We start from the raw sequence: 26,082 nt of genomic DNA, 5'->3' as shown, positions 1-26,082 counted from the left end.
CTTAGTGCTGAGTGCATATGTAATCAAGTTGCCAAGTGGTAAGATTTTCTACTTAATTTTGCCTCACTAACTCTATTAAAGAAATGGGGGGGGGTGGAGTGTATGTAGACTCGCACCTTCATGTGTGGTCAAAGTCAGGAGTTTTATCAGGTGGCAACACTTCTCCACATTACTCGCTTGGTAAACTGGTCATTTCTGTTCATCTAATTTTACTAAACTAAACTACCATAAGTGGAAATTCTTTGCAAAAAAGAAAAGAAACAACCCACCATTTTGTGGCAACACAAGTAACCAGAAAAAGGAAAGGAACTGATCCTCACTCAGGATGGAAAACCACAAAGAGATGCAGGTTTTAATTTTACGCCCACCTACACAATGTTGTGGTATTTTGCTTAGCATGAGTAGAGATTAAAAACATGCCAATAGCTCCAGAATCAACACAGGAAGCTAGGTAGAATGTGTGTTATTTTTTTGGCTCAGTATCTGATGCGCATCCTCAGATGTATAGGCTGGTAAATTTGAGCAACAGAACCAATCTGTATGAGGAGGGGGGAATAATGTATGTTGGGTTATTTTTTTTAGGAAAATAAAATATTTTATTTATTCCCAGGTGGAATGTAGTATTTTATTTTATCCCAGTTGGAATGCGTTGGAGGTCAAATTGGAGTTTCTAGTTTGGAGGTGATGTGAAGTAGTATCAATTCCAGAAAACACTAATAAACTATATTTAAAAATGAATAAATAAATCTTAGATGGCAGGTGCAAATGCAGGCTTAGATTGGTGGGGTCTCATGGTGCGGCTCCTTCTCTTCACAGCTGCATCCTATTTAATCCTCCTGTCTGTGTACAGAAAATACCAGAGCTACCAAGTAACATGGTATTTTCTAGGGAATGGCATCACCATTATCACTACTTTGTACAAGTGACTTAATGACTAGTAGCATTGTTTTGGGGAAAGAGGTTATAACTAGTAATGTTCCTCTTAAAACATTGCTTTTGGGGGAATCGTTTGGGAAATTTTGACCATTTTTGTATTTATCTGTGTATTTTAAAAAGTGATTTAAAATTGTTACTAATGAGTATTATAGTAAATCACTCCCTTCTTAACAAGCAATAAATAAGGGTAATTAGTTATTTGAAGAGGAAAGCAACAAGTTACTTTAGAAAAGCAAAGATCCATGTTCCAGAAAATGCTAACGGGAATTACAGAACCCCTAAAACATGACAATCCAAAAAGACAAACAAATGGATTCTTGAACAGATCAGACCAGGGCTCTTCTTGGAAGCAAAGTTGAGACTATCATACTTTGACCACATAATGAGAAGGCACAGATCACCAGAAAAAAACAATAAAGCTAGGAAGAGCAAAGGGTAGAAGAAAGAGAGGAAGACCACAAACCAGATAGATAGACTCAGTCAGGGGGGTTATGGGCAAGAGCTCGATCTAGGAAGGGCAGTGGAGGATAGGGATTCTTGGAGATGTCTCACCCACGGGATCACCATAACTCAGAACCGAGAAGAATGGTGAAACTTTTTTCTGCTTCTGAAATTTCTGTCAGTTTTTCAATATATATGTCGTGGAATAAGTTGCCATAAACACTGTACTAAAATGGTTTATAACTCAGATTCATTTCTCTCCTCTTAGTAACAGGCTTGCAGTCTGAGCTAGGTCTCCCTGCACGCTCAGGCCCCTGGAAATTATGTCAGGTCTTCCTCCTGCTATGTGGGCCCAGTCTGCATAATATTATTAACAGAGCTCTACATAAAGAATGAAGTTAGATCTTGTCCTAGTTCACATAAACCTTCAAAGCTTTCCTTTTATCATCCACAACTGTCAGATTATTTCTTTCTCTGTTTTGCTGACAGAAGCAGAATCACTGACTCATATTTTGAAAGACAATAGTTTCATCTAATGAGTCATTTATTGTACATTGAGAAAAGGATGTACATGCCACGTATACTATTTAAATAGGAAAAGGAAGTTTAGATTAATTCAAATATATCTAGAAATAAAATACCATTTAATTGACAAGGAAAATGAAATCTATTTATTTGCTTATTTATTAAGAGTATTTATACCCTGCTCTTCAGCTACAAAGGCATTCAGAGCATCTTACAACTTTTAATTTGACAGTCCCTTGCCCTCATGCTCACAATCTAAGCAAGACACAAGGAAAAGGGAATGGCAGTGGGGAAGTGAATTACATCTAGAAAATACTGCCAGTTCTTCTCTCCTTTCTGAGGCCAGGGTGGTAGCAGTTAAGATGGAGGGACGGCCTTTCATCTGCTTCTGGGGCTAGGCATGGTGGATCTGTGCCTGCCTCTTCTCTCCTTCTGAGGCCAGGGTGGTGGCAGTTAAGATGGAGGAAGGGTCTTTCATCTGCCTTTGGAACTAGTCATGATGGAGCTGTGCCTGCCTCTTCTTCTCTCAGACCTTAAGAATCTCTTATAAACCTCTAGTTACTGTAGAGGCCAGTGGTGTAATGGTTTGAGAAATCCACATTTGGCCGTGGAAACCCACTGGGTTATCTAGGGTGAGTCACATTCTCTCCTCCTCAGATGAATGCAAAAGAAAGCTCTCTCTGAAAAATCATGCCATGAAAACCCCATGATAGGTTCTTTTTAGGGTTGCCATAAGTTGGAAACTACTTGAAGACACCCCACAACAACAACAATGATGTTAATGTAGTAGTTTCTTGCCACTATGGCATAGCAAATCAATATTTTGTTTAATTTTCTCCAAATATTTGCCACTCTGAAATCCACCCATAGTTAGTTTTGAAAACTACATGTAGCCCCATTTAGTTTTTTTAAAAGAAAATCATACCTTGGGTACAAATTTTTTAAAACTTACAACATTTAATAGAAGGCATTCTTACAAATTTGAAGACAACACCAAATTAGGAGTAGCAGCTAATACCCCAGAGGAGAGAATCAAAATTCAAAATGATCTTAATAGATTAGACAGCTGGACCAAACTGAACATGAGTTAACAATGTGATATGGCAGCTAAAAAAGCCAATGCAATTCTAGGCTGCATCATTAGAAGTATAGTGTCTAGATCAAGGGAAGTAATAGTGCCACTCTATTCTGCTTTGGTCAGGCCTCATCTGGAATATTGTGTTTGGTTCTGGGCACTACAGTTCAGAAAGGATGCTGACAAGCTGAAGCCTGTCCAGAGGAGGGTGACCAAAATGGTGAAAGATCTGGAAACCATGCCTTATCAGGAAAGATGTAAGGAGTTGGATATGTTTATCCCGGAGAAGATATGTTTAAGAGGTGATATGATAGCCCTGCTTAAGTATTTGAAGGGGTATCATATTGTGGATGGAGCAAGCTTGTTTTGTGCTGCTCCAGAGAGTAGGACTCAGAACAGTGGATGCACGCTACAGGAAAAGAGATTCCACCTCAACATTAGGAGGAACTTCCTGACAGTAAGTGCTGTTTGACAGTGGGACACACTCCCTCAGTGTGGTGGAGTCTCCTTCTTTGGAGGTCTTTAAACAGAGGCTGGATGGCCATCTGTCAGGGATGCTTTGATTGTGAATGGCAGCGAGTTGGACTGGGTGGCCCTTGAGGTCTCTTCCAACTCTATGATTCTGTGGTTGAGACAAAGGATATATATTGATGCTAGGAAATACTCTTACAATTTGGGGCGGGGGGGATATCATCACAGGAGCAGGGAAGCAAGAAATATAACGATCTGGAGCCCTGAGGTTTTGAGCTTTTGAGAGAGAAGAATAGATTTAGAGAAAGCAAAACAAGTAAACCACAGCTTATCAAACCAAGGATGAGTGCTATGTCCTCATGCATCTTCCTATTTCTTGGGTGTCAACATGCAAAAAACATCAGAGGTGGTTAGACTACAAGTTACTATTAAATACAAACTAGGAAAATGTTCTTTAGTTTCTGACTGAAAACCAAGATATGAAAAATACGGCTAATGCTTATAAGCCCAATAGATTATGGAAGTTGAGGTCCATAATGTAACTTTCCTAGCTCTATGAACATGGCTGAACAAGAATATAGGAGCGGAGGGCCTAAATACTCTCTAGGTACCATATCCTGTCTGATTTGGGTAGTTAAACAGGGTCAGGCCTGATGAGTTCCAATTTTCTCTGGTGGTCTCCCTTCCAAATACCAACCAGGCCCAATCCTGTTTAGTTCCTAAAATCAATCACTGTTTGGTTTCTTCAGGTGATAGAGAAGTATAATGTCATCTTTCAGATGTTCCAATAGGGCTTCTTTAACATTTTTCCCAATAAATTCTTAATGTTTCTATCAGCTGGAAAACATAAGCAGTGGAATAAAAAAGATCACAGTAATAAAAGACTTAATATTTCCTTTATTTTTTAGGTTGGTCTTTGGTTTGGCAGTGAAGATATAGTAATTCCTGAAAGTCCTACAGAACCATTACCATTTAACCGTCAGGAGCATCTAATAAAAGTACGTATAAAAAATTCACATGCCAAAAAGGTGGGGGACACTGGTGGATCCCTACCAACTGTGTCAGCTTTTTCTTTTAAATGTTGAGGGGATTTGCTTAGCTCAGAGAAACTGTTGAGAGGCTGGGTAATGTGAGGATCATCTCCACCTGTTTATACCAGTACTAACGGAGGAGGATTCCAAGTTTGGGTGAATAATAAGATTTTTATTTAGAAATATGCAAGAATGCAATCAGACACATGATAGAACAGGCACACCATCCTGCGCTAATTGAAATAGAGATATGGAAATTGGATAGCAGAGTTTTAGGGGTGTCAAAGAGGTAATATTTACCTGTTCTGGAGTGGTGACCATGGAACGTGAGATGTGGCTCAAACGGGTTCTGAGGAAGATATAATAATAATAATAATAATAATAATAATAATAATAATAATAATATAGGATTTATTTATATACCGCCCAATCACTGGGAATCCGAGCGGTTTACAACAGAGGGGATAATAGACGGTTCCCTGCCCTCAGGCTTACAATCTAAAAAGACACGACACAAAAGGAGAAGGGAATGGTGAGGGGGGGAGGGGATCAGGTCCAGCAGTTCTTGTCTCCCTCTGAAGCCTGGACCAAGGCAGATGGACCAGAGGGAGGGCTCTGCTTCTTCAGGTACAATGAGTAGAAAGGTATCTCTGGGCACACTGTACTCACTATGCTTGAGGAGGCTAAATTTGGGAGTGATATTTATATCTGAGATTCTAGCCTCAAGGGGTGCTATCTGCAATGCAACAAAATCAGATGGTCTTCCCAGTAATCGACAGTGGGATTCTGGAATGACTGATGGCTTTAACTTTGGAGTAACATAAATAGCAATTGGATTTAGGACAACCCCAGGATAGGCAAATAGGGAAGTTTACTGGAAACATGTCAGGGGTTAATTGGAAGGGTTGGTTTATTGCCTTTGCATTTTGTTTCTTATGTAAAAGGATATGCAGAGGCTGGGGAGGGGAGGACAGAGCAATCAATAACCCCATTCAGTTTTTCTTAGTATCCATTGTCCATTGCAATTAGCTCTAAGAGCAAAACACATCCTCAGTATATTTTTCTGGAAGTCATTCCTATTTTTTACTGGAAGGTCAGCTTTTTCTTTGAGCATCACAGGTACATCTGTTGAGGACATGGAGAGAGAGCCTTCTTAATGGCAGTGCAGACTACTGTGATCCATACTAAACAGCAGGGTATGTGAACCCCCAAGCATTTTAGTTATCCAGAGTGTTCCTGAGTTCAGTCCTTCATATCTTCAAAGTGAACTGGTAAAAACCCTTCAGCAACTTCTGGAGAGACTGTCAAGAAAGTGTTAGTATGAAAATACCCATAGAATATAGGTTGTTGTGCTCTCCCACAAGCAACTTGAATGCAGATCACCACTAGGCATTGCACCCACATGTTCTTTTACTTAGTGCAGGTCATTCCCTCCATGCCTATACAGATTGAACCTTCCTTATCGGGAATTTCAAAATCCAAACTACTCCAGAATCCAAAATTGTCCACATGGGTGGCTAAGATAGTGACACTTTTGCTTTCTCATGGTTTAATCTACACAAACTTTGTTTCATGCATAAAATTACAGTATTTTAAAATGTTGTATATAAAATTATCTTCAGGCTATGTGTATAGGATGTATACAAAACATAAATGAATTTCATGTTTATACGCAAGTCCCATCTCCAAAATATCTCAGTGTGTGTGTGTGTGTGTGTGTGTGTGCAAATATACCAAAATCCCCCCAAAATCCAAAATCTCAAACACTTCTGGTCCCGATTTTAGATAAGTGAGAGTGAACCTGTAACTTTTCCTGGTGAAACACCCCTAATTCAATATATATGTCTCAACGGGTTCTGCTTATTCTTAGACTGTTAAGGTGATAAAATGAAATATATGACACATTAAGTTGCTGAAACTTGTTTTCTTTGTACAGTTTTTCTTCACGTTGTTTGCTGATCCTGAAAAAGATCCTCCACAGCTGAACTACACTGACATGCTCCTTTATTTTGCTTCCCATCCTGATGCTATTGATGGAGTCTATCGGGCCCTCAGTGTTGCAACAGGAACACGCATCCAAAGGAGAAAAGACAAATGCCCTCTTATTCCCCATTTGGTAAAAGTGTGGTTCTTGATGAGAACAATAATTCCGTGTTGGTTGTCTAAAGACAAGGGAGATTTTTAGTCCTTAAATCCAGGCTCTTACAACCTGTTCACTTACATCTAGTTTAAATGTCACCACCCCAGGCAAAAATGAACATCTCTTCAGACTTGCTCTTTGGTTTTATTTTCTGGATTATTTCTACACTAATACTTCAGTCTCAAATTGCCATCTGTCATTCCCTCACTTTTTTGATATTCCAGTTGATGTTACTGCCATCTACTGCATTCAGGGTTTTTTTCTATCCTACAACTCCCCTGCGCCCCAGATCTACAAGTGTGAAAAATAAACATTGTACTGCTAACCTCTCATGTGTTGACTGGTAAAGTGGTATTGGGGATTTTCAGAACTACTCTGTCTTTAATGAGTAGTCATGAAATGATATTAGGACCTTTTAGGGCTCCTTTGCCTTTCATTAAAATATTCCTTCTTGTGGGTTCTGTATCCCATTCAGAGTGGCCTGCATAGTGTGAATTTATGAATAGTTTGATTAATTTTTGACTTGAGTAACTACTGCCTTCTCAGGCTCCCCCCCCCCCCCCTTTATCATGCTATTTTACTGTGATATGAAATAAAAATAACAATGATATATAACTCCTGATAGCAGAACTTAACACCATGTATTTTGCCAAAGATACATTCTGAAGAAGTTTCTGATGGATGCCCTCTGCTAGGAAGTGCTGGAAGGGAATCTAACTCATGCAAAGTATGCTAATCCTATCTCATCTGACTTCTCATCAGTGTTACAAAGGAAGGTTCCTTGAGTTCTTTGCCAGTATAGACTCAGCTTGGGTTTCTACACTTCAAATAGGCTTGTATGCGAAGGTTTCACTGAGAAAGAGGGAGAGATGTATGGACACTAGGGAGAAAGCCAGTAGGTTTGCCCTGGGTTGTGGTAGCAGTCACCCACCTTAATCCAAGGATACTTGGCATGCTGTCAAGAAGCCAATGTGATATCATCTTGTGCATCTCTTCCCCAGTTTACGCCTTCTGCTGAACGACTGATAACAACTGATGCCCATGATGAGCCAGAAGAGGAGGAGGCTGGTGAAGAAGGTGAAGAGGAAGAAGAAGACAAGGAAAAGGAGGATGAGACCCAGTCTTTCACCAGTGAAGGAGACATTTCTCTTGCTACACTGCTTAGAGTGTTCAAGCATGAAACAAACAAAGCTGCCGACAACCACAGATTTAGTAGTTATCTGACACCAGAGGACAATTATGAGGTTGGTTAACTAGTCAACAGTGCCTGTATATTTTCAGAAACAGAGGAAGCTGCTTTATACTGAGTGTGTCTATTGGTTTGTCCAGTCGTGTTTTTTTGACTGGCAGAAACTCTCCAGGGTTTGTGGCCAGATCCTTTACTAACCCTACCTGCAAATGCTAAATATTGAACTCAGAACCTTCTGCTTGCAAATCATGTGCTCTGCTGCTGTTACAGGTTTTCAAATTCAAATCTCAGGCACTGAGATATTTTTGTAGCTAGAAGTGATAGGTGATTTCACTGTTGCAGGATGGGGAATCCACCTTCATTTTTATGAACACCTCTGCAGCTGCTCCAGGTTACTATTGATCCAGGTGCCAAACCATATTCCCACAGAGGCTGAGAGCTGCCATTAAAACTATGACTTTACATAAAAATCTGTGAAGACATAGAGCATTAAAGCTTGGGACATATATCTCACAGTTTTGAAACAATTTTCTTTATCAGTAAAACTGTGACCCATCTTTTAGTTAAAGATAGTTTTAGTAATTTAATTTGTCTAAATTAATTTTATATTGCCTTTTCAGGCATAGAATGCTGCCACGCTGCAGAATTAATGTAGTTTGACACTACTTTAACTGTCATGGCTCCATCCTGTGGAATCCTGAGATTTGTACTGCTACGGAGCCCTTCACAGCCACAAGGTTGTGAGTTCGATCCAGGCAGAGCCTTAGGGTCCACTCAGCCTTGCATCCTTCCGTAGTTTGCTGAAATGAGTACCCAGCTTGTTGGGGGCAGTTAGCTTACACATTGTAAACCGCTTAGGGAGTGAAGTCAAATGCTTTGTTGTGACTCCAGAGCTCTCTGACAGAAAAGGCTAAATATCTCACAAAACTACCAGAATTCCATAGCACTGAGCTATGGCAGTGAAAGTGGTGTTAAGCTGCATTAATTCTGCAATGTAGATACAGCCATAGCTGCCCCTAAGGTGATAAACTACAATTCCTAGAGTTCCCCAGTCAGTATGGCTACTGGATTCTGAAAGTTGTAGGCTAGGTAATACGTGAGAAAAGGGTAAATTTCAATATGGTTAGGTATGGGATATTTTAAAATGTGCAGTAAGCTGCTAAGTATTGTATAGGTAAAAGAGAAAGAGGTCAGTTTGTGGCAAGCTCTAGTTCAAGCCCCCGTGCAACTTTCTGGAGAGTAGAGCAACCCATGTGATTATAAAGATTGTCAATTTCTGTGGCTATAAAGGTTGTTTAGCTGTTGTTTTTAAACTGGTTCATTTTCCTAATAAAACAGGCCATTTGTATTCCCTTTTAAAGCACTTCATTAAGGTATACAGGGATCTTGGCTCTGAAGAGCTGGAACCTATCAAAGTGTCACTCCTTTTGAAGCATCCCTTCATCCAGGACTTAATTAACAACTACCAGGAGTACAAACTTCATGTAAGTGTTTTTCCCATGGCATCTAGAGCCATTTTATTATCAGGAAGTATAGAATGCTGTAGAATGAATGTATCCTTCCCAACATACAGTGACAACAATTGTATCAATAGTTTTTTTGGGGTGGGGTGGGGGCAATGAAGAGAAAATGTTAACTGGAGGATTGGGAAACCATGGTCCTCCAGATGCTGCTGGACTACCTTGACCCCTGTAAACCCTAGCCATCTTAGCCAGTGGTGAAGGATTATGGGACTCAAAGTCCAAAAACATGTAGAAAGCTACAGTTGCCCACCTTTGAGCTATGGTTCTTCTGAATCTTCTTTAGTAGTCATCTCGAATTGGCACATCTATCACTGAACTAATTACCATAAAGGCATAGATAGGTAATAGAGAAATAAAACATATGTGCCTTGTTGAGAGCTTGCATTTTCATACTGACATTTGTGGCCTTTTGTTCCATTGGTTGCCATTCCTTGGATCCATGTTCCCCTTCTTTATTAGACCTTCGTTTCCTTCACCAGGCTTCTATTACATTAGCTCAGTTAATTTGATTTAGTTTGTGAGCATACATCTCATCAAACTTAATGTTTTGATGTCATTGACACTCATGTGGGCCATCACAGCCAATGTTTGAGTAAGGAAAGAAGGATGAAAGTGGTACAAAGAAGAATGACATTTTTAAAACATGGACATGTTTGCAACAATTCTCAAAAACTTCAAAAAAAAAAAAAAAGAAGGTGTTTTTTGGACACTCAGAAGAGGAATGGACAGAGAAAAAGTCCAAAGTCCTTGATTTGAAGTAAATGCTGCTGCTGATTATACCCTAGTAACTGATGTGACTGTGCACGTTCCCTTGGTACAGATTAAGAAAACAAATTAGGATTTTGCTTTTATAGCTTTAGTAATGGAATCTCTCAGGAATGTATACCTTCTCACTGCTGTAGCCTGAATTCAACTTTACTCCTAGAGTTATACATACCTATAAAGCTATGAGTTGTTGGTAGAAGAGGAACAAACCCCTATACTGTACTATGTCCAAATTGGGATACATGTTATATTAATCAGGAGGGTATGAATTTTCCTTCCACTTCCTCACTCTGAACCCTCACTCTGAAGTTAACCAAATATCAAAGGTAGTCCCTATACAAGAGCAGTAAAGTGAAGGCTGGGGCTAACTAAGCTTTCTCCTTGAATAGTCAGGGCATATACTAGAGCACGTACCTTTACTACGTGCTGCAGTGAAAAAGTGTTTTTTTCTCTCCCACCAAACCACATTAAATAAGAGACAATGCAAAAAAGAATTGTTCCCTTTTAAGAAGAGTCAAAACAAAAACAAGCTCGGCAGAGCTGTGTTATTCAGAGATCACTTGTGAGATAAATTGAGCAAAGTTAGGGTGTGGTTTGTAAGGTTGAAACATTGCCACTTGTGAAGCTGACAGAATCAGAGGACAATTTGGTGTTGCTGAGTAATGCACCATGTTGCCTCTTGGAGAATACAGTGTTGGCATCCAAGCAAGCCCATAACCCACTAAGCTGAACACAGCCTTCCAGAAATGTCTATTCATTGGGCATTTGAGAGAATTGCTTTTTTTCTCTCTAGCAGACTACTTTATGGTAAATGGAATTTTACAGTAGTAACCAGACACCTGCTACTCCCTAACATCTTATTTAGAAGAATATCTAAAGGAGTTTGTTCACAGTCCCATTTATGCATACAGATACAGGCTCAGCTGGAGTGAGCGAAGAGGTTATTTGGATTTCCAAAGCTCCAACTACTGTTCTTGCTACTTCTCTAGACCATGAAGAGATAAGGACTGCAAAAAGAAATTTTGGGGGGGGGGGGGGGGGAGACCACAGTAAAATAAGTAGGAGGGGAAGCACACATACAAAAAGCGAAGTTACATCACATGCCTGAGTCTTCTTAGATTAGCATTAAAAGGTTGCTTATTCAAAAAGCCTTTCTTAGCTGTCCATGATTCAGAGTTTTTCAAAGTGATCAGAATAGGTTGGCCATCATATCTGGTCCATTCCACAATTAGAGAGTAGTTCAAATCCTTCAGCATGCCCCTGCATTGCCAAGTCATGTCAAACTAATCTGATCTGGGGGGGTTTATATAAAATTACCATCTTGGTAGATTAAGGGAATGCTGTAGACATAGCACATCTTGATTTCAATAAGGCCTTTGACAAGGTCCCCCATTATGTTCTTGCAAACAAGCTTGTAAAATGTGGGCTAGGCAATGCAACTGTTAGGTGGATTAGTAACTGGTTGACTGTCTGAACCCAAAGGGTGCTCAGCAATGGCTCCTCTTCATCTTGGAGACAAGTCACCAGTGGGGTGCCACCGAGTTCTATCCTGGGACCAGTGCTATTCAACATCTTTATCAACAACTTGGACAAAATAATAGGGGGCATGCTTATCAAATTTGCCGATGACACCAAATTAGTAGGCGTAGCTAATACCCCAGAGGAGAGGATCAAAATTCAAAATGACCTTAATAGAATAGAAAGCTGGGCAGAACTAAAAAAATGAACTTCAACAGGGAGAAATGTAAGGTACTGCACTTAGGTAGAAAAAATGAAATGCATAAGTATAGGATGGGGGACACCTGGCCTAACAAGACTACATGTGAAAGGGATCTAGGAGTCCTAGTAGACCACATGTTGAACATGAGTCAACATGTAGAGAGATCTTGTAGCACTTTTGAGACTAAATGAAAGAAAGAAATTGGCAGCATGAGTTTTCATAGACTTCAGTCTACTTTACTCTACTTCCTCAGATGCATGAGTCAACAGTGTGATGCGGCAGCTAAAAAGGCCAATGTGATTCTAGGCTGCATCAATAGAAGTATAGTGTCTAGATCAAGGGAAGTATTAGTGCTACTCTATTCTGCTTTGGTCAGGCCTCACCCTGAAATATTGTGTCTGGTTCTGGGCACCACAGTTCAAAAAGGATGTTGAGTAACTGAAGCATGTATAGAAGAAGGGGGACAAGAATGGTGAAGGATATGGAAAGCATGTCTTATGAGAGACTTGGAGATTTGGGTATGTTTAACCTGGTGAAGAGATGTTTAAGAGGTGATATGATAGCCCTGTTTAAGTATTTGAAGAGGTATCATATTGAGGATGGAACAAACTTTTTTCTGCTGCTCCAAAGAGTAGGACCCGGAACAGTGGATGCAAGCTCAAGAAAAGAGATTCTACTTCAACATTAGAAAGAACTTCCTGACAGTAAGAGCTGTTCAACAGTGGGACCACTTTCCCAGGGTGTGCTTCTCATCCTTTGGAAGTCTTTAAACAGAGGCTGGGTGGCCATCTGTCAAGGGTGCTTTGATTGAGAGTTCCTGCATGGCAGGTGGTTGGACTGGATGACCTTTGTAATATCTTCCAAGTCTATGATTCTATGAACTGTTAGAAGGTAGTGGAGCCATTTACCGGTATACTTTTGTTGGATTAAGTTTAGCATGTGTAAGCTTTGTCTGAGACCTGTTTGGTTTCCCCAGTGTGTTCCAACCCATTCATCCTGTACTGGTCTCAGCTCTTGGCTTGTTTCTTGTAGTTTTTGTAGTGTTCACCCACTTCTGAAAAGCCTGGCAGAAAGGTCACTACATCACAGCCAGTTGGGCTAAATTTTATGAAAGTCGAGTAATTTCTGTGGGTTTAAATTTTCATTCTCTCCTTTTACTTACCGAAAGGAGTGTCTTGAATCTATTAGTGTCTGCCTCACAGAGAGAGAATATCAACTGACATATCCAACTCCTCCTAGAGTGTGTTCTCCAGCAATGCTCAGTATTTCCCCCCCCCCCCCCCCTTTGCAGGGTAGGATTCCAGATTATTAACACACACTTTCACTGCTGGTGTCGAGGAAGGCCTTTTTGTTTGCAAGATTGAATGTACACCCCTCAAATGTGACCAGAGGCAGATACTTGCAGACCCCATTTTTGAATTGTGAATGTAACTGTGATCAAGCTCCAGATGTTCTCCATCATATTGTATTGCTTTTTCCATTGTATATAATTCCGAGAGAAAAAATGTTAAGAAGGTTATTGGAAGTGAATATCTGTTTGGATGGGTTATCAGTGGAATACTTATTGGAAGATCGGAACCCACATATTACCAGGTTAATGGCTAATTTTCTGGTGGAGGCAATAAGATTATGACTTAAATTTTAATAATAATCCTGAAGTTTTATTGTAAACACATGTTGTTTTTCTATGCCTAATAAAATGACTGACTGACATCACAGTAGAACACAGATTCTGTGAAATGTTAGGAATAAACTCTTCTAGAACATGATCACATATCCTGAAAAATCCACAAAGAACTATGGATGCCAGCTGTGAAACCCTTTGACTTCACAATACAGATTCTGTTTGAGTCTTGCTAGACTACATAATCTAATACTAATGTAACCTACATATATAGCTGATGTGCTTGACTCTTGTTCTTACAAGCCCAAGCAGGCATCAAATCTAGAAGGTTTGTTAAATTACCTGGTAGACTCCCATATATGGTGGTCTGCATTTAGCTTTGTCTGTGACAGATGTGTATGCCTCCTTTTAATGATACAGATTTAAGATTTTTAACTACTTACAATGGGATACTAGCTAATTCAGAACATTAGTGGCAAAGTTTTTAGCTTCTATGTTCTTGCCCTCCAACTCTTCCAGTTTAGCAGGAAAAGCCCCAGTTAATACTCTGGTGTCTCACTTTCTCAGCGGCCCAGTTTCTCTCTCTTCCTCCCACTTTCCTCTTTTTGTCTGCAGCTTACTTCCATTGCTGAAACTGAGTTTAAAAAGTCCAAAAGTAGTTTGTACACAGTTAACTTAGCAGGAAAGAGAGATGGCAGAATCTTACCTTGCCCAGCTGGCTCAATTGGCTTTTAATTTTTGCAGGCTTTCATAAAATCAGTACATAAATTCCAGGGCTTCTGTGCTTCAAATAGTAGTTTTGCATGTTATTTTTTTATTAATTACTTTTGCCCTGTTGTTGCCTGGCCCTTGGGACCACACTCAGAAGTTGCTTGGCCACACATACTCTGGTTTTCATCTGTGAAATGTTGGAGATTATACTGTATTACCAGCCAAATAATAAAAAATACAGTTTACATGTACTAGAGCTATTTTAAGCCTCTATATAAAGTAATTGATATGAAAGCACGATTTTTCTGTTTACTCAAATGTTTTGACTATCTAGATCAGGGGTAGGCAACCTGCGGCCCGCGGGCTGGATGCGGCCCAGCAAGGCCTTGGGACCAGCCCCAGCCCGGTCCTGCCGCCGATTGCTGCCGGGGCCTTTGGGGGGCAATTGTCTATAGAAGCCTCAGAAACATGCATTTATATTAACATTTTTTAAAAAATTAGCAAATTTTTTTGCGTGTCCCCCATTTTTTTTTAAAAAAAAAAGTGTCTTCCATTTGAAAATTTTGTCCTACATTTGTCCTGGTTTATTTATATATTTAATTTTTTTAAAAAAATTATTTAATTATTTATTTTTTGGCTTCGGCCCCCCCAGTTGTCTGAGGGACAGCAACCCGGCCCCCGGCTCAAAAAGGTTGGCTACCCCTGGTCTAGATGACGTTTTCATCTTGTGTAACTGGAGAGCTCACCATGCATGTAAATGCATAGCCAATCTATATAAGTCTCTATATCAGGGGTAGGCAACCTTTTTGAGGTGGGGGCCGGGTTGCTGTCCCTCAGACAGCTGGGGGGGGGGGCGAAGCCAGGAGGTGGAGCTTCCACCCTACGAGGGCGGGGCCGCATGCCAGGGGCGGAGCTTCCACCCTACGGGGACCAGGCCTCCTCCTCTTTGCCGGCCCCTGACAGGGCCCCAGGCCCCGTCAGAGGCCAGCAAAAAAGCCGTCGGGGGCCACCAGCACTGCAGGCCTCCACCTCTTTGCCGGCCCCTAACGGGGCCCCAGGCTCTGTCAGAGGCTGGCAAAAAAGTCCTAGAGGCCAGCTGCCGCCGCCAGAGCCCTGTTGGAGGGCCCCAGCGACGGCAACAGGCCTCCTAGAGGCCTGCTGCCGCCGTCGGAGCCCTTTTGCAGGGTCCCAGCGACAGCAACGAGCCTCCTAGAGGCCCGCTGCCTCTGCCAGAGCCCTGTTGCAGGGCCCCAGCGACGGCAACAGGCCTCCTAGAGGCCCCCTGCCACCGTCGGAGCCCTTTTGCAGGGCCCCAGCAGCCGCAACAGGCCTCCTAGAGGCCCGCCGCCATTTTGTTCCTCAAAATGGCGGTGAAGTCTCATGCGAGGAGGCCCATTGCCATCGCTGGGGCCCTGCAAAAGGGTTCTGACGGCAGCAGCAGGCCTCTAGGAGGCCCATTGCCGTCGCTGGGGCCCTCCAACAGGGCTCCAGCGGCGGCAGCTGGCCTCTAGGAGGCCCATTGCTGTCGCTAGATCCCTGCAAAAGGGGCAAAATGGCGCCCGGAGCGGCGGCAATTGGCGGCAGGAGTGTGCAGGGGCCAGCCAAAAGGCCTCCGTGGGCCGCATACGGCCCACAGGCCGGGGGTTGCCAACCCCTGCTCTATATCTTATGTAAATGATCCAGTTACCACAGATAGCAAAACTCAGTCTGTAAAGTAGTAATTTGTTATTGGCTGAGCAAAGAGGTAGAGCAGCCATTTAATCACCATTATGGTAGCTAAGACAACGAGAACACATTACTTCTAAAATATATGTAGAATTAATATTTTCCCAAAACATGATGTTTGGGGAAAATGTGATTGAGCATGCTAGAGTTGCAAGGGAATATCTTTGGCAATGAACAATTCATGCTACAACAGATTTTTCACAAATGTATGTTTTATTTTTTAGGTGTAAGGATGAAAAGTGTGCCTCATATGCCTTATAGCAGATTTACACTGATAATGATTTTAGCAAATACAATGTTGTTTTCCTTTCCTGTTACCAGTACCAACATTTCTTTGGTAATAAGAGCTATGTGGTCTATGTAGAAGGTGATTTTTGCATACAAGCTGTTTAACCCTTATACTTAAACAGCTGTTTTACATTTCTTCACCCTCCCCCTCGGATGGTAGCATGCATGATTACAACTCTCATTTATGCAGTCTGTTTATTGCATGACATCTATCTTATTATTCTTATTCTTATTGTAGAAAATTTCTCATGAAATGTCAGAAACCAGAGAGAGAGAGAGAGTCAGGTGCTTTGCCTAGAGTTTGCACTTTTCCATGGGACAGACTAGATAATGCAAAAGAAACAAGAATGCTCAATTTGTATTATTTAAATATCCAAGAAGAACAGCTTTTCTTTATACAAAGTTTATTATTCTTATTTAACCACAGAGAACATATGCAGGCCAGTTCTAAGCCATACAGTCAAGAATTTTCTTCCCACTTTTTAGCACTCCACACTCTGTGGATGCTAAATAAATGTTTAATTCTACACAAGCATCTTATCAAAACATCAGCTAAGATCCAAAATGGGCATACATTTATCTTTCAGTTGCATCTTTCCATTAAAAATATTTTTTTTAGAGCAGTTATCATCCACTTTGAGGTAAAGTGATAATGATTAAATGTGTAGCAGCAATAGAGAATGACCTTTAACTCTTTTCTTTCTTGCTGTGGTCCACAACTGAAATTTTCATTGGGAGAATATCTAACACTGGCCCCGATTGTTTAAATTAAAGTATTAAACACATTTTCCTTGGAGCCACAAAAGGGGAGAAAAGTATGAAATGCCCCTTTCCTATGCCAGTTGTGATCATCACTTTGGGTGATGCTGTTTGGTTTTTTTTAAGGTTCAAATATCACATCCAGTTTGGCCCTACAAGTAGTTTTGATTTGGTCCGTCATTCACACAAACAAAATAGGCCAGTAAAAACTATCCTCAGCTCTCAGTTTTGATTTTGTATCCACATCTAGGCCTTACCATACAACCAATGCAAAGCCACTGCTTCAAACCCGAAAATTTCAAAGCCAACATATGCATCCAAGTCCCAGGTTTGGGGGAATAATCCCTGTAGCAAAAAACCTGTAGTGTGGGCCCAGGTAGAAGCCTGTTTGTTCTTAAGCAAATGTGTACCTTTCTCTTACTTCAGCCTGTCCTAGAAATATTTAACTTATAATATTATGTTTTAGTTAGATTTATGAGATATATACAGGAAGATGCATTTATGTGTGAGTGTTTATTGAATTTGTAGCCCATGTTTCTCCCAAAAATGTACTCACTGCAGCTGACAACCCTAAGGTTCAAGTAAATATATTTCTTGTATCCATCTTTGTTAAGAGATAACACGAAACAGGAAGATTGTAGATAATACATGAATGTTAAATTTATAGCCTGTCTTTCTGCTGAAAATGTCACTCGGGGCATCTGATAATATTAAAATTAAAACAGAAAAAAAATTAAAACATAAATTAAAATTAAAAATGAACGAGAGCACCCAAACAATTAAAAAAAAAAAAACCTTTGGTGGCAACCCAGCTTAAATGCCAAAGGCCTGTCTGGGGAAAAAAAAACATGTTTCCTGCTAGCTAGCTGAAGGACAACTAAGAGGTTCAGAGCCTGGGAGTGATCCCAGAGAAGACATTTTTGTCCCAACACTGCCTGGAGATGCTTCAGTTCCATCAAGGCAGGCTGGCCATTGGGGTTGTTTCCTTGAGCAAAGTCTCCCAATGGCATAATTCAGATGCCAGATTCCATGTGAGGTAGCACAAGTTAGCATCATATAGGTATCCAACCACGAGGCAGCTGGCCATTTTTGACCAGACCTCAGTGAAACCCACCCACACTCTTTTGCTGCATAATGCTTTTTTGCATCCCCAGACTTTAGCTGGTTGCTTTTGGGAGGCCAGAAAATAATTTTCCCATATTATTGGAGCACATGTTTTTCACCTTCCCTGCAGGTGTTTTCCCCACAGTGCTGTGGGTTCATCTTCTGTATTGTTTTTTATATTTTTCTTTCTGATTGTTCCTACTTAGCCTTTAGTGTTTGACGTTGCACTCTGTCCTTAAAATAATTACTGTGCTTCCCTGCATTTAGTGTTCTGATTGTTTTTGCTGCTCATGATTTCCTTGTGATTTCCAGTCTTCTTCTCTGCAAATTTCATTCTGATTATCTTGCTGCTTTATCACAACTGGCAGATATGGAAGGAAGAGGGGGGGCATCAAGCATAAGTTAAAGTGGAAGGAGAAGACCCAGGGAGGTGAATAGAGAAGCAAAAAGGGGGGTGCATGCAGCTGGGGTGGATGCAGGCCACCTCAGCCCCAGTCTAGATTTTGGATGTGATGCACTGGTTGGCTAATTTAGGAAGTCTTGCCGAGAGGTTTAACTGGCCTATCCAGCTTTCCACCTGTTTTAGCGCATTTGTTGGTCCTGAATCATTGAGCTCCATATGCCCTCAATTTTATTTTGAAAGTGCATGGTACATTGGGAAATCTGTGTCAAGAAAGTATATGATTTATGGTGGTGATGTATGCACTAAAGTTGTAGTCATACCTTTCAACCCATAATATGGTGTCCGGCACAACTTTTCTCTCATTTCCATCAACCTTGCCTCTATTGATCACTGGAGCATGAGAAGAGTCTCCCACAAAGATCTTAAACCCTCATTAGGTTTGTATAGAATAATATGGTTTTTCAAATAGCTCAGACCCAGGCTTTATAGGTCATATAACCTGCACCTTTGAACTGTGTCCAGAAACTGACTGTTCACCAGTCAAGTGTTGTAACAAGGAAGTTACATTCTCCTTTTAACTGGCTCCAGCCAACATTGTGGATAGAGTAGACTAGGTCAACAGAAGTTTCAGAAATCTTTTTAACGACAACCCCATGCAGAACGTGCTGATTATCAATGAGATGTTAACGTCACCATGGTGACATCCTATATCTTCAGGAATGGCAGTAGCTGACTTACCATATTTGTGAAAAAAAAACACCCCCTTGGTCACTCCCTGGGCCTCCACATTCAAGGATGACTCCCATACTATATCCAAACTGTTGACGTAAATCTTTCATCAGTGTTTAAGCTTATTCAGCTTTGATCAGAAGATTGTAATTCCCCACAAAATCACTGCAGTGTTTCTCATTAGTAATATGGGAAACTGTAATAATGGGTTAATATACCTATTCAGTGCTGCACAGGGCTGCTGCTATTGCTCCCCACCCCATAGTTGGGGGTCACTGATAATGGACACTTTGCCCAGGGCTGCCTCAGACGTGAAAGCAATCTGAATTGAAGGCAACAGTAAACAGGTGGCAGCTACATTTCAGCACGTGGCCACTCTACTGTGATTTTAATGGTATTGGTACTGTGATACAGAGCTGCAGCATAGTAGCAAGTATCATGGCACCTTGTTTCAGGGAGATTTGGTTTCCATTATTGTTGTTTTCATTGAGGAAACCCTGATAAAGCCCTTCAAGGAAATCCAGGTTTCCCAGAAGCACATTTTAAAAACCACAGGTCTGGCAGACATTTCCTCATCCCTTCATGAGGTATTGAGAAAGAGATAAGTCACTTTAAAGTCATTTCAGTTCTTCATTGTTAACGGCCCATTCCTTGGAGTGGTATTTTTCTTTGAAACAAATTTCTCTCAATTCTGAATCACAGTCCTGTTTTTGTTATTTTCAAATGCCATATACTTGCTACATTTTGGTCAGATGCAGATTATTTTATGGACAGATTGGTAATCAATAGATTGTGGTATGTGAAACCGACAGGATGATAATCTTATTGGGACCCAGCTTTGATAAGAGATATACTGTACACCCTTGTACCAATTCTGGAAAAGTTATCATGTTATCATGACGCATATGTCACTATTTCACATGCCCACATGTTTCTGTTTTACTCACTCATTGTTTCACACACGTACTATACGTCTTCCATATACCATGTTCCTTCAAATATAGACACATCCCTCATTTGTACACCTCCCTGTAATCATTTTCTTTGACATCCACAAACCATTGCCTTTTATAGATATACTCATTTTTAAAAAAAAAAAAAACTTATCTTCTCTGAACATACAGCCATGTAGTAAAAACGTCATCCCTTTCCCAATTTCTCATCCCATTGTACTTTATCTTTCTTATGTTTATCTACACTACTTGTTTATGCTTTCCCTTATGTTTAAGTACAGCCTGTCTCTCCCTCTCCAATTAAAAGTAATGTGGGTTTTATGGACAATATTGAATCAGAAACAAAATCTGTACAATTCTTCATACCAGAGACGATTTCTAGAGAAGTACATACCTGTGTTAAAGCTGATACTTCTACCAGCTTTAACACAATTATGTACTTCTCTGGAAATGCTGGTATATCATAAGCAAAACTTTTAAAGCATATACAGTTAATTTTAGGTTGTGTGGAAATGTATCTCAGAAATTTTCCATGGTAATCAAAACTATTAAAAATAAAATATCTGATGGGGGGGCACAATAAAGCGCATTCAATGTGTTTTCATTGTTATAGTAGAACAAAATCAAAGCTTTTCTTGCAGGCTATCTTAAAATACTTATACCAACTGTAAGACATATAAACTCAATAGTATATTGTTTCTTTATGTGATTTAGATTTTAAGGAAAACATAAAGGCATGCTAACTGTTAATATGTTGACATCAGCATACTAGAAGAGGTGTGCACTTAAATTCATGTGTTTCCTAAGGACAGTCATTTGGTGAAGGTTACTAATTATAACTTTGATTTGACTGGTATGGGATCCATTCCAGTTGCTCAGTTTGATTTGTATTATATTTATTTAATGGTTTAGTTCAGGATCAAACTAGTGCCATTTTTAGAAGAAAGTTGAGATAGATCTTTGATAGATGGATTGCTTAATCACTGAATAAATTGTTCTTACTTCCCATTGAAATCAGTGTTACCAAACTATAATATAATTTACTCTTTATATAATCTATTATATTATTGATTTTTTAAAAATAATTTTAACAGTTCTACAGAAGAGCTTGGAAAAGTTGCTTATTGAACTAGCAGCATCAGAACCCCCAAACTGCCATGATCAGTGTTAGGAGCTGTATGCAAGAAAGTAACTGCTCCAAGCTTTAATAGTAATGAAGACTGTCCTCTCCCCTCTTTGTTCATGTACTCAGCCCTGTCTTCCTTCACACCTGAAAATTTCACTTTGAATCTGTTGAGACTTTTTTGTTTTGCATCTTTTTTTGGTATGTCTTCTCCTTTTCCTGTCCCACGATACAAAGCTACACCCCTGGCCTTGCTATTTGTGTCCAGGCTGGCCTCCTTGCTATTGCTGTACTAATCATTTGCCTCCCCTTTGACTTATCAATCCTACCTCAACCCTTTCTTCTTCTTAGAGCGTAAGCATCCCAGCCCAAGGTAAGAAATGGTGACCTTGTGCTTCTTGAAGCTTGGTGCCCTGCTGACCTAGCCAGCAATTCTTGCGACCTTCCCCTTCTGTTATTCATGTGCCTTAGTAAGCTGGCCTTTCCCCAAATTCTATAGCCCTCTGCAATATTACATGTTTCTCTCCTTTTGGTTCTGCACCCAGATAGGGAGAGAACCCAAGTTCAGGTGGAGGGGTTTTTTTTGTTTGTTGGTTTGCTTGTTTACCTGTTTGTTTTTTTGCAGACAATTTACGAGACAGATGGAAAACTCCCTTGGGTCAGGGTCAGCAATGTCACAGGGTTGAGCAAATGGAGCGCATTGATGATTATACTTAAAGGGTTCAAATGATAGGATTTGCTCCACAAATAACAACTTTTAAAATATGAACCAACAAAGGTAGAGTTTTGGTTGGTTGTTGGACACCTAACCTGTTTTGTTTTGTTTTCTTTCAACACTACAAAGTTTCATTAATATTGTTGGAGGGAATATTTGTTGGATTGAATTACAGATAAGATAGAATCTAGGTAAGATAGTATCTTAAGTTATAAATGTGATTCATAATTATTTTGTTAGTTTAAACCTTCATATAAATTTTGAAGTAATATGAATTATGTCCTTGGAATACTACTTCTGTACCACATTTGTGTATAATAGTTCTATACTTGTGACCATGCAGGATTAATTACACATATCAGTTTTGGAAAGAGAGTTGTAAAATGCTCTTTAATTATCTTAATAGATAAAATGAAACCTTCATACATTTTATAACACTCACGTATATGATATAATCATTATATAAGACAATTTGAAAAGCTTTCCCCATTAGTATTCCAAGGACTGACTCCAATGTTAATCTTCCACAAAATAAGAAAGGTTTCTTTTAGATAGTTTTACATAAGTTAGATATATAAGTAACATAAGCTAGGTGTCATTCCATAGATAACTGTATTTTTCAGGTGAATGGTGGGAAAGTCTATTCAGTATACAGCAATCAAGTAGCTTCATGGTAACATCTTTCTAACCCCCCCCCCCTTCTTTTCTTTCTGTAGGATTTTAAAATGCTTCTACCGAGAGCTGACCAAACACAACCCACTAATGGGGATAATATCGTTTTATAAAGAAGTTAAAATAAGGGAACTCCAGAGGCTTTTTCATTACAAAAATGTTTCCCAAATGTAGTTCTGAACATTGGGATTAATTGTTTTTTGCTTGTATTACTGAAACTTTTAATTGAACTTGTTATGTTTTGTATTCACTCTGTTTTAAAATAAATGTTTATTTATCTTAAGCCAACTTATTTATTTCAGGCAAATGAGACAGGCAATATCGCCCTATGATCTTAAACTACTTGGGACGTTATCACACCAGCCTACTGTTTTGCCCCAGTCACACTAGTATAAAACTGCAAGCATCAATGGCATCATTTCTTGTCAGACCCTTTCCCCATTATAACACTTTGGTGCTCCATGGTCATGTGATCTGTATTCTGCAGTGCCTCAGGAAAGTGTTGGTGGCTGGAATCACTCCTCTTTCCCAGCTCCCAAAATGTAGAGCTGCTGTGTGAGCAGTCACACAGCAGCCCTGCATTTCGGAAGGAAGCCGGGTGTGAGGATTTGATTTGAAGATGCCAGCCACAGATGCTGGCAAAACGTCAGGAGGAAAATCTTCTAGAACATGGCCACATAGCCCGAAAAACCCACAAAAAACCAAAACCAATGGGATTACCAAGTACCTGGTAATGCTCAATACAGTTGACCCTCCACATTTGCAACTTTTGAGCATTTCATTATTTGCCGATTTGATCAATATATTACCTCTAGGAGTCTCTAGGTCCTCCAGCATGACTTTATGGCCAATTTCCACCAAAGGATGTGCTGGGGTACCAGGAGATTCCTAGAGAAAACACTTCTCTAGGCATTTGTAGGTCCTCCAACATAGTTCTGTGGTCAATTTCTAGTGGCTGCTGACCACAGAGTTGTTCTGGAGGATCTAGAGATTCCTAGGGAGGTGTTCTCTCAGGCAAAAAAAGTTAGGTTTTTTTTATTCACATTTTCCCCACTTTCATGGGGACCTGTGTTCCTAACCCCAGTGAATATAGAGGGTTCACTGTACCTGACTAGTGCTCTGTTTTTGAGTGTTGGGCTAGGACTCCAGGAGACCAAGGTGTGAATCCCTGCTCAGTCATAGAAATCCTCTGGTTGATGGGCAAATGTCACTCTCTCAGTTTTAGAAGAAGGCAATAACAAACCTCCTCTCAATAAATCTTGCCAAGAAAACTATATGGTAGGGCCCCCGTAAGTCAAAATTGACTTGAAGGTCCATCGTAACAACACAAACCCACAGTCTGTACAAGCTGTTACTTAGAGTAACATCCTCGAAAACTTCCTCTGAGCATTTTAAGTTGATTTTCAGTCAGTCAGATGCTGAAAGCCAAGTCTGACACTTGTAGTCTCAGATCAGATTGTGGTGTGTGGAGTGGAATCTTGTCTACGGTATGCTTTTTTCACTAAGCACACTGTGGTTGCCTCTACACCCCTTATTTACAACAAACTAACAACTCCAGCATTTCAAACTAAGCACTGTGTTACAAACAGTTATTAACCATATTGTGCCCCATGGTTATGAAACCTCAACATCCTTCTTGTTTGAAATCATTACCAAACAGATTTTAAAAATGCAGACAAGACCACACTGCTGTCTCTTCCAGCTCTTTGCTCCTCTCTGTACAGCAAAAAATATTTAAAACTGCACTTCAGGCTACTCAGTATTGTAGAACAGCATGGACTTCTAAGGCGAGAGTGGTATGGACTCGGGCGTTTGGAGTTGCAGGGAGGTGGTAGGGTTCCTATCAAGCTACTCAGCTTGAACTTTCCAGTTATGGCCTCTGCAGACATGAAATCTATTTGTTCAAGGCTGCAGATGACCACTCAAAGAATCACACAAGAAAGCAACCTGTTCATCAAAAAGTGTCAGAATATCATAAGATGTCTTAGAGCTGGGAAACATTGAGGGGCAGGAAATGGGGTCAGCATACAGCTATCAATTGTTGAGTTATCCCATGTAGCAATACCAGTAAACGTGATGAGAGACCTCAAAGGACCATTGAGTCCAGACTTCAATATTACCCAATTGCACCACTCTTTAGTCCCTCTTTATCTGTTTTGCTTAGTTCATTATATTTTTTTCCAAACCAATTACCATGATTGTACAAGTACATTTGGTATAAACCAAAAAGGGGTATAGAAACTGAATCAAAATAACAATTCTCCCATAATGTCTTTGGGGAGAAGCACAAAGATGCTTCAAGATGGCACAAGCATTCAGTCGATCAGAACTCAGAATATTTCATTCAGCTCCAAACTGGCTAAACTGGTTCCCCCTGAATTGAATCCTCCAGGAAAGAACATACATGGCGACTAGTAAAGTCAATTTCCAGAGATAAATGCCTCTTATTGTTATATAAATCTAGCCATTGCCTTGTAAACATTCCTACAAATTCATGCTTCAGTTCATGCTAACCTGGTCTCCTTCTGTCTTGTCCTCTACCATTGAGCTTACATGGAACTACAAATTTGAAAACAGCACTTCTTTTAAGAATTGTAAAGAAGTGAGTACATATTTTTATGGATTTAGAATTAAATCATATCTGAGGCAATCAGTACACAAAGACAATTATATAAATTTATTTTTTAATAAAATATATATTGCAAGGACAAATATTTATAAAATAGTGCAACAAGCATGTATCACAGTACAGTTTATCAAGAGCAGGTTTCCATTAATACAGAAGTTGAGAGATGTCACTGATAAGTTAAATAGATAATTATATTGAAGAAAACACCTATACTATTGTGATAATCATACTGCAAACCCCCAATAAAGTCTACTTCAATTTCAATTATGGCCATGATTGTAATAGAAATCACTATCTTCACTGTTGTATTATAAACTGCTCACATACCATTGACAGGTTAGTGGACAGTGATCCTGTTTTATTGCATAGTTTTCCTTCGTATTCAAGGAGATAGCCATGTTAGTCTCAGATGCACTGATGGAGTTGAAAGTACAGCCAAAATATATAGGGGTATAAGGGAGTAGGAGTAATAATCAAAGTGTAATAGGGATACAGAAGTGTGTACTGTGAACCAAGTACAAAATCTCAAGGGTCTGTGAAAGATAAGTAAAGGGTCTTGAGTTACAGTTAAAATAATGTTTAAGAAAGCAAATACTTATGAGGGGATGCTGAAATGTTCTCGGCCTAACTCACTTCTCAAAATCTGAGTATAATTTTGTCACTAGTTTGAAAAAAATGTTATTTTGAATTGTAAATTGCCAGTCTGCAGGATAGCAGCTCAATTTCTGGATTTTTTCAGATCATGGATCAAACCATTTCAACCAAAAATAGAGAATTTTCAAGTGCTGAACGCAGAGCTGTCATGAAGTTCCTGTTCCTGCAGGAGAAATT

General features: G+C 39.9%; 1 protein-coding gene across 5 annotated transcripts in view; it reads left to right on the top strand.

Moving 5' to 3' along the window:
- SPEF2 (sperm flagellar and cilia associated 2) overlaps positions 1-22,867 on the top strand; it is a 140,795-nt gene extending 117,928 nt beyond the window's left edge. For 4 of the 5 annotated variants that reach the window (XM_089496614.1, XM_089496605.1, XM_089496630.1 and 1 more), the window contains 6 exons: positions 4,357-4,446; positions 6,416-6,595; positions 7,621-7,863; positions 9,170-9,292; positions 21,861-22,013; positions 22,667-22,753. In XM_089496614.1, coding sequence (XP_089352740.1) covers positions 4,357-4,446; positions 6,416-6,595; positions 7,621-7,863; positions 9,170-9,292; positions 21,861-21,965 — 741 coding nt within the window. In that variant the 3' untranslated portion in view covers positions 21,966-22,013; positions 22,667-22,753. Of the gene's footprint in view, positions 1-4,356; positions 4,447-6,415; positions 6,596-7,620; positions 7,864-9,169; positions 9,293-21,860; positions 22,014-22,666 lie in introns of all 5 variants that reach the window. The other variant, XM_089496624.1, reaches the window with a different exon arrangement.
- The last annotated feature ends 3,215 nt before the right edge of the window (positions 22,868-26,082 follow it).

This window comes from Sceloporus occidentalis, unplaced genomic scaffold (assembly GCF_023333645.1).
Source record: "Sceloporus occidentalis isolate IW3139 unplaced genomic scaffold, rSceOcc1.0.p SCAF_1, whole genome shotgun sequence".
NCBI lineage: Eukaryota > Metazoa > Chordata > Lepidosauria > Squamata > Phrynosomatidae > Sceloporus > Sceloporus occidentalis.
The sequence above is the reverse complement of the archived record's forward strand: the minus strand, read 5'-3'. Positions and strand labels throughout refer to the sequence as shown.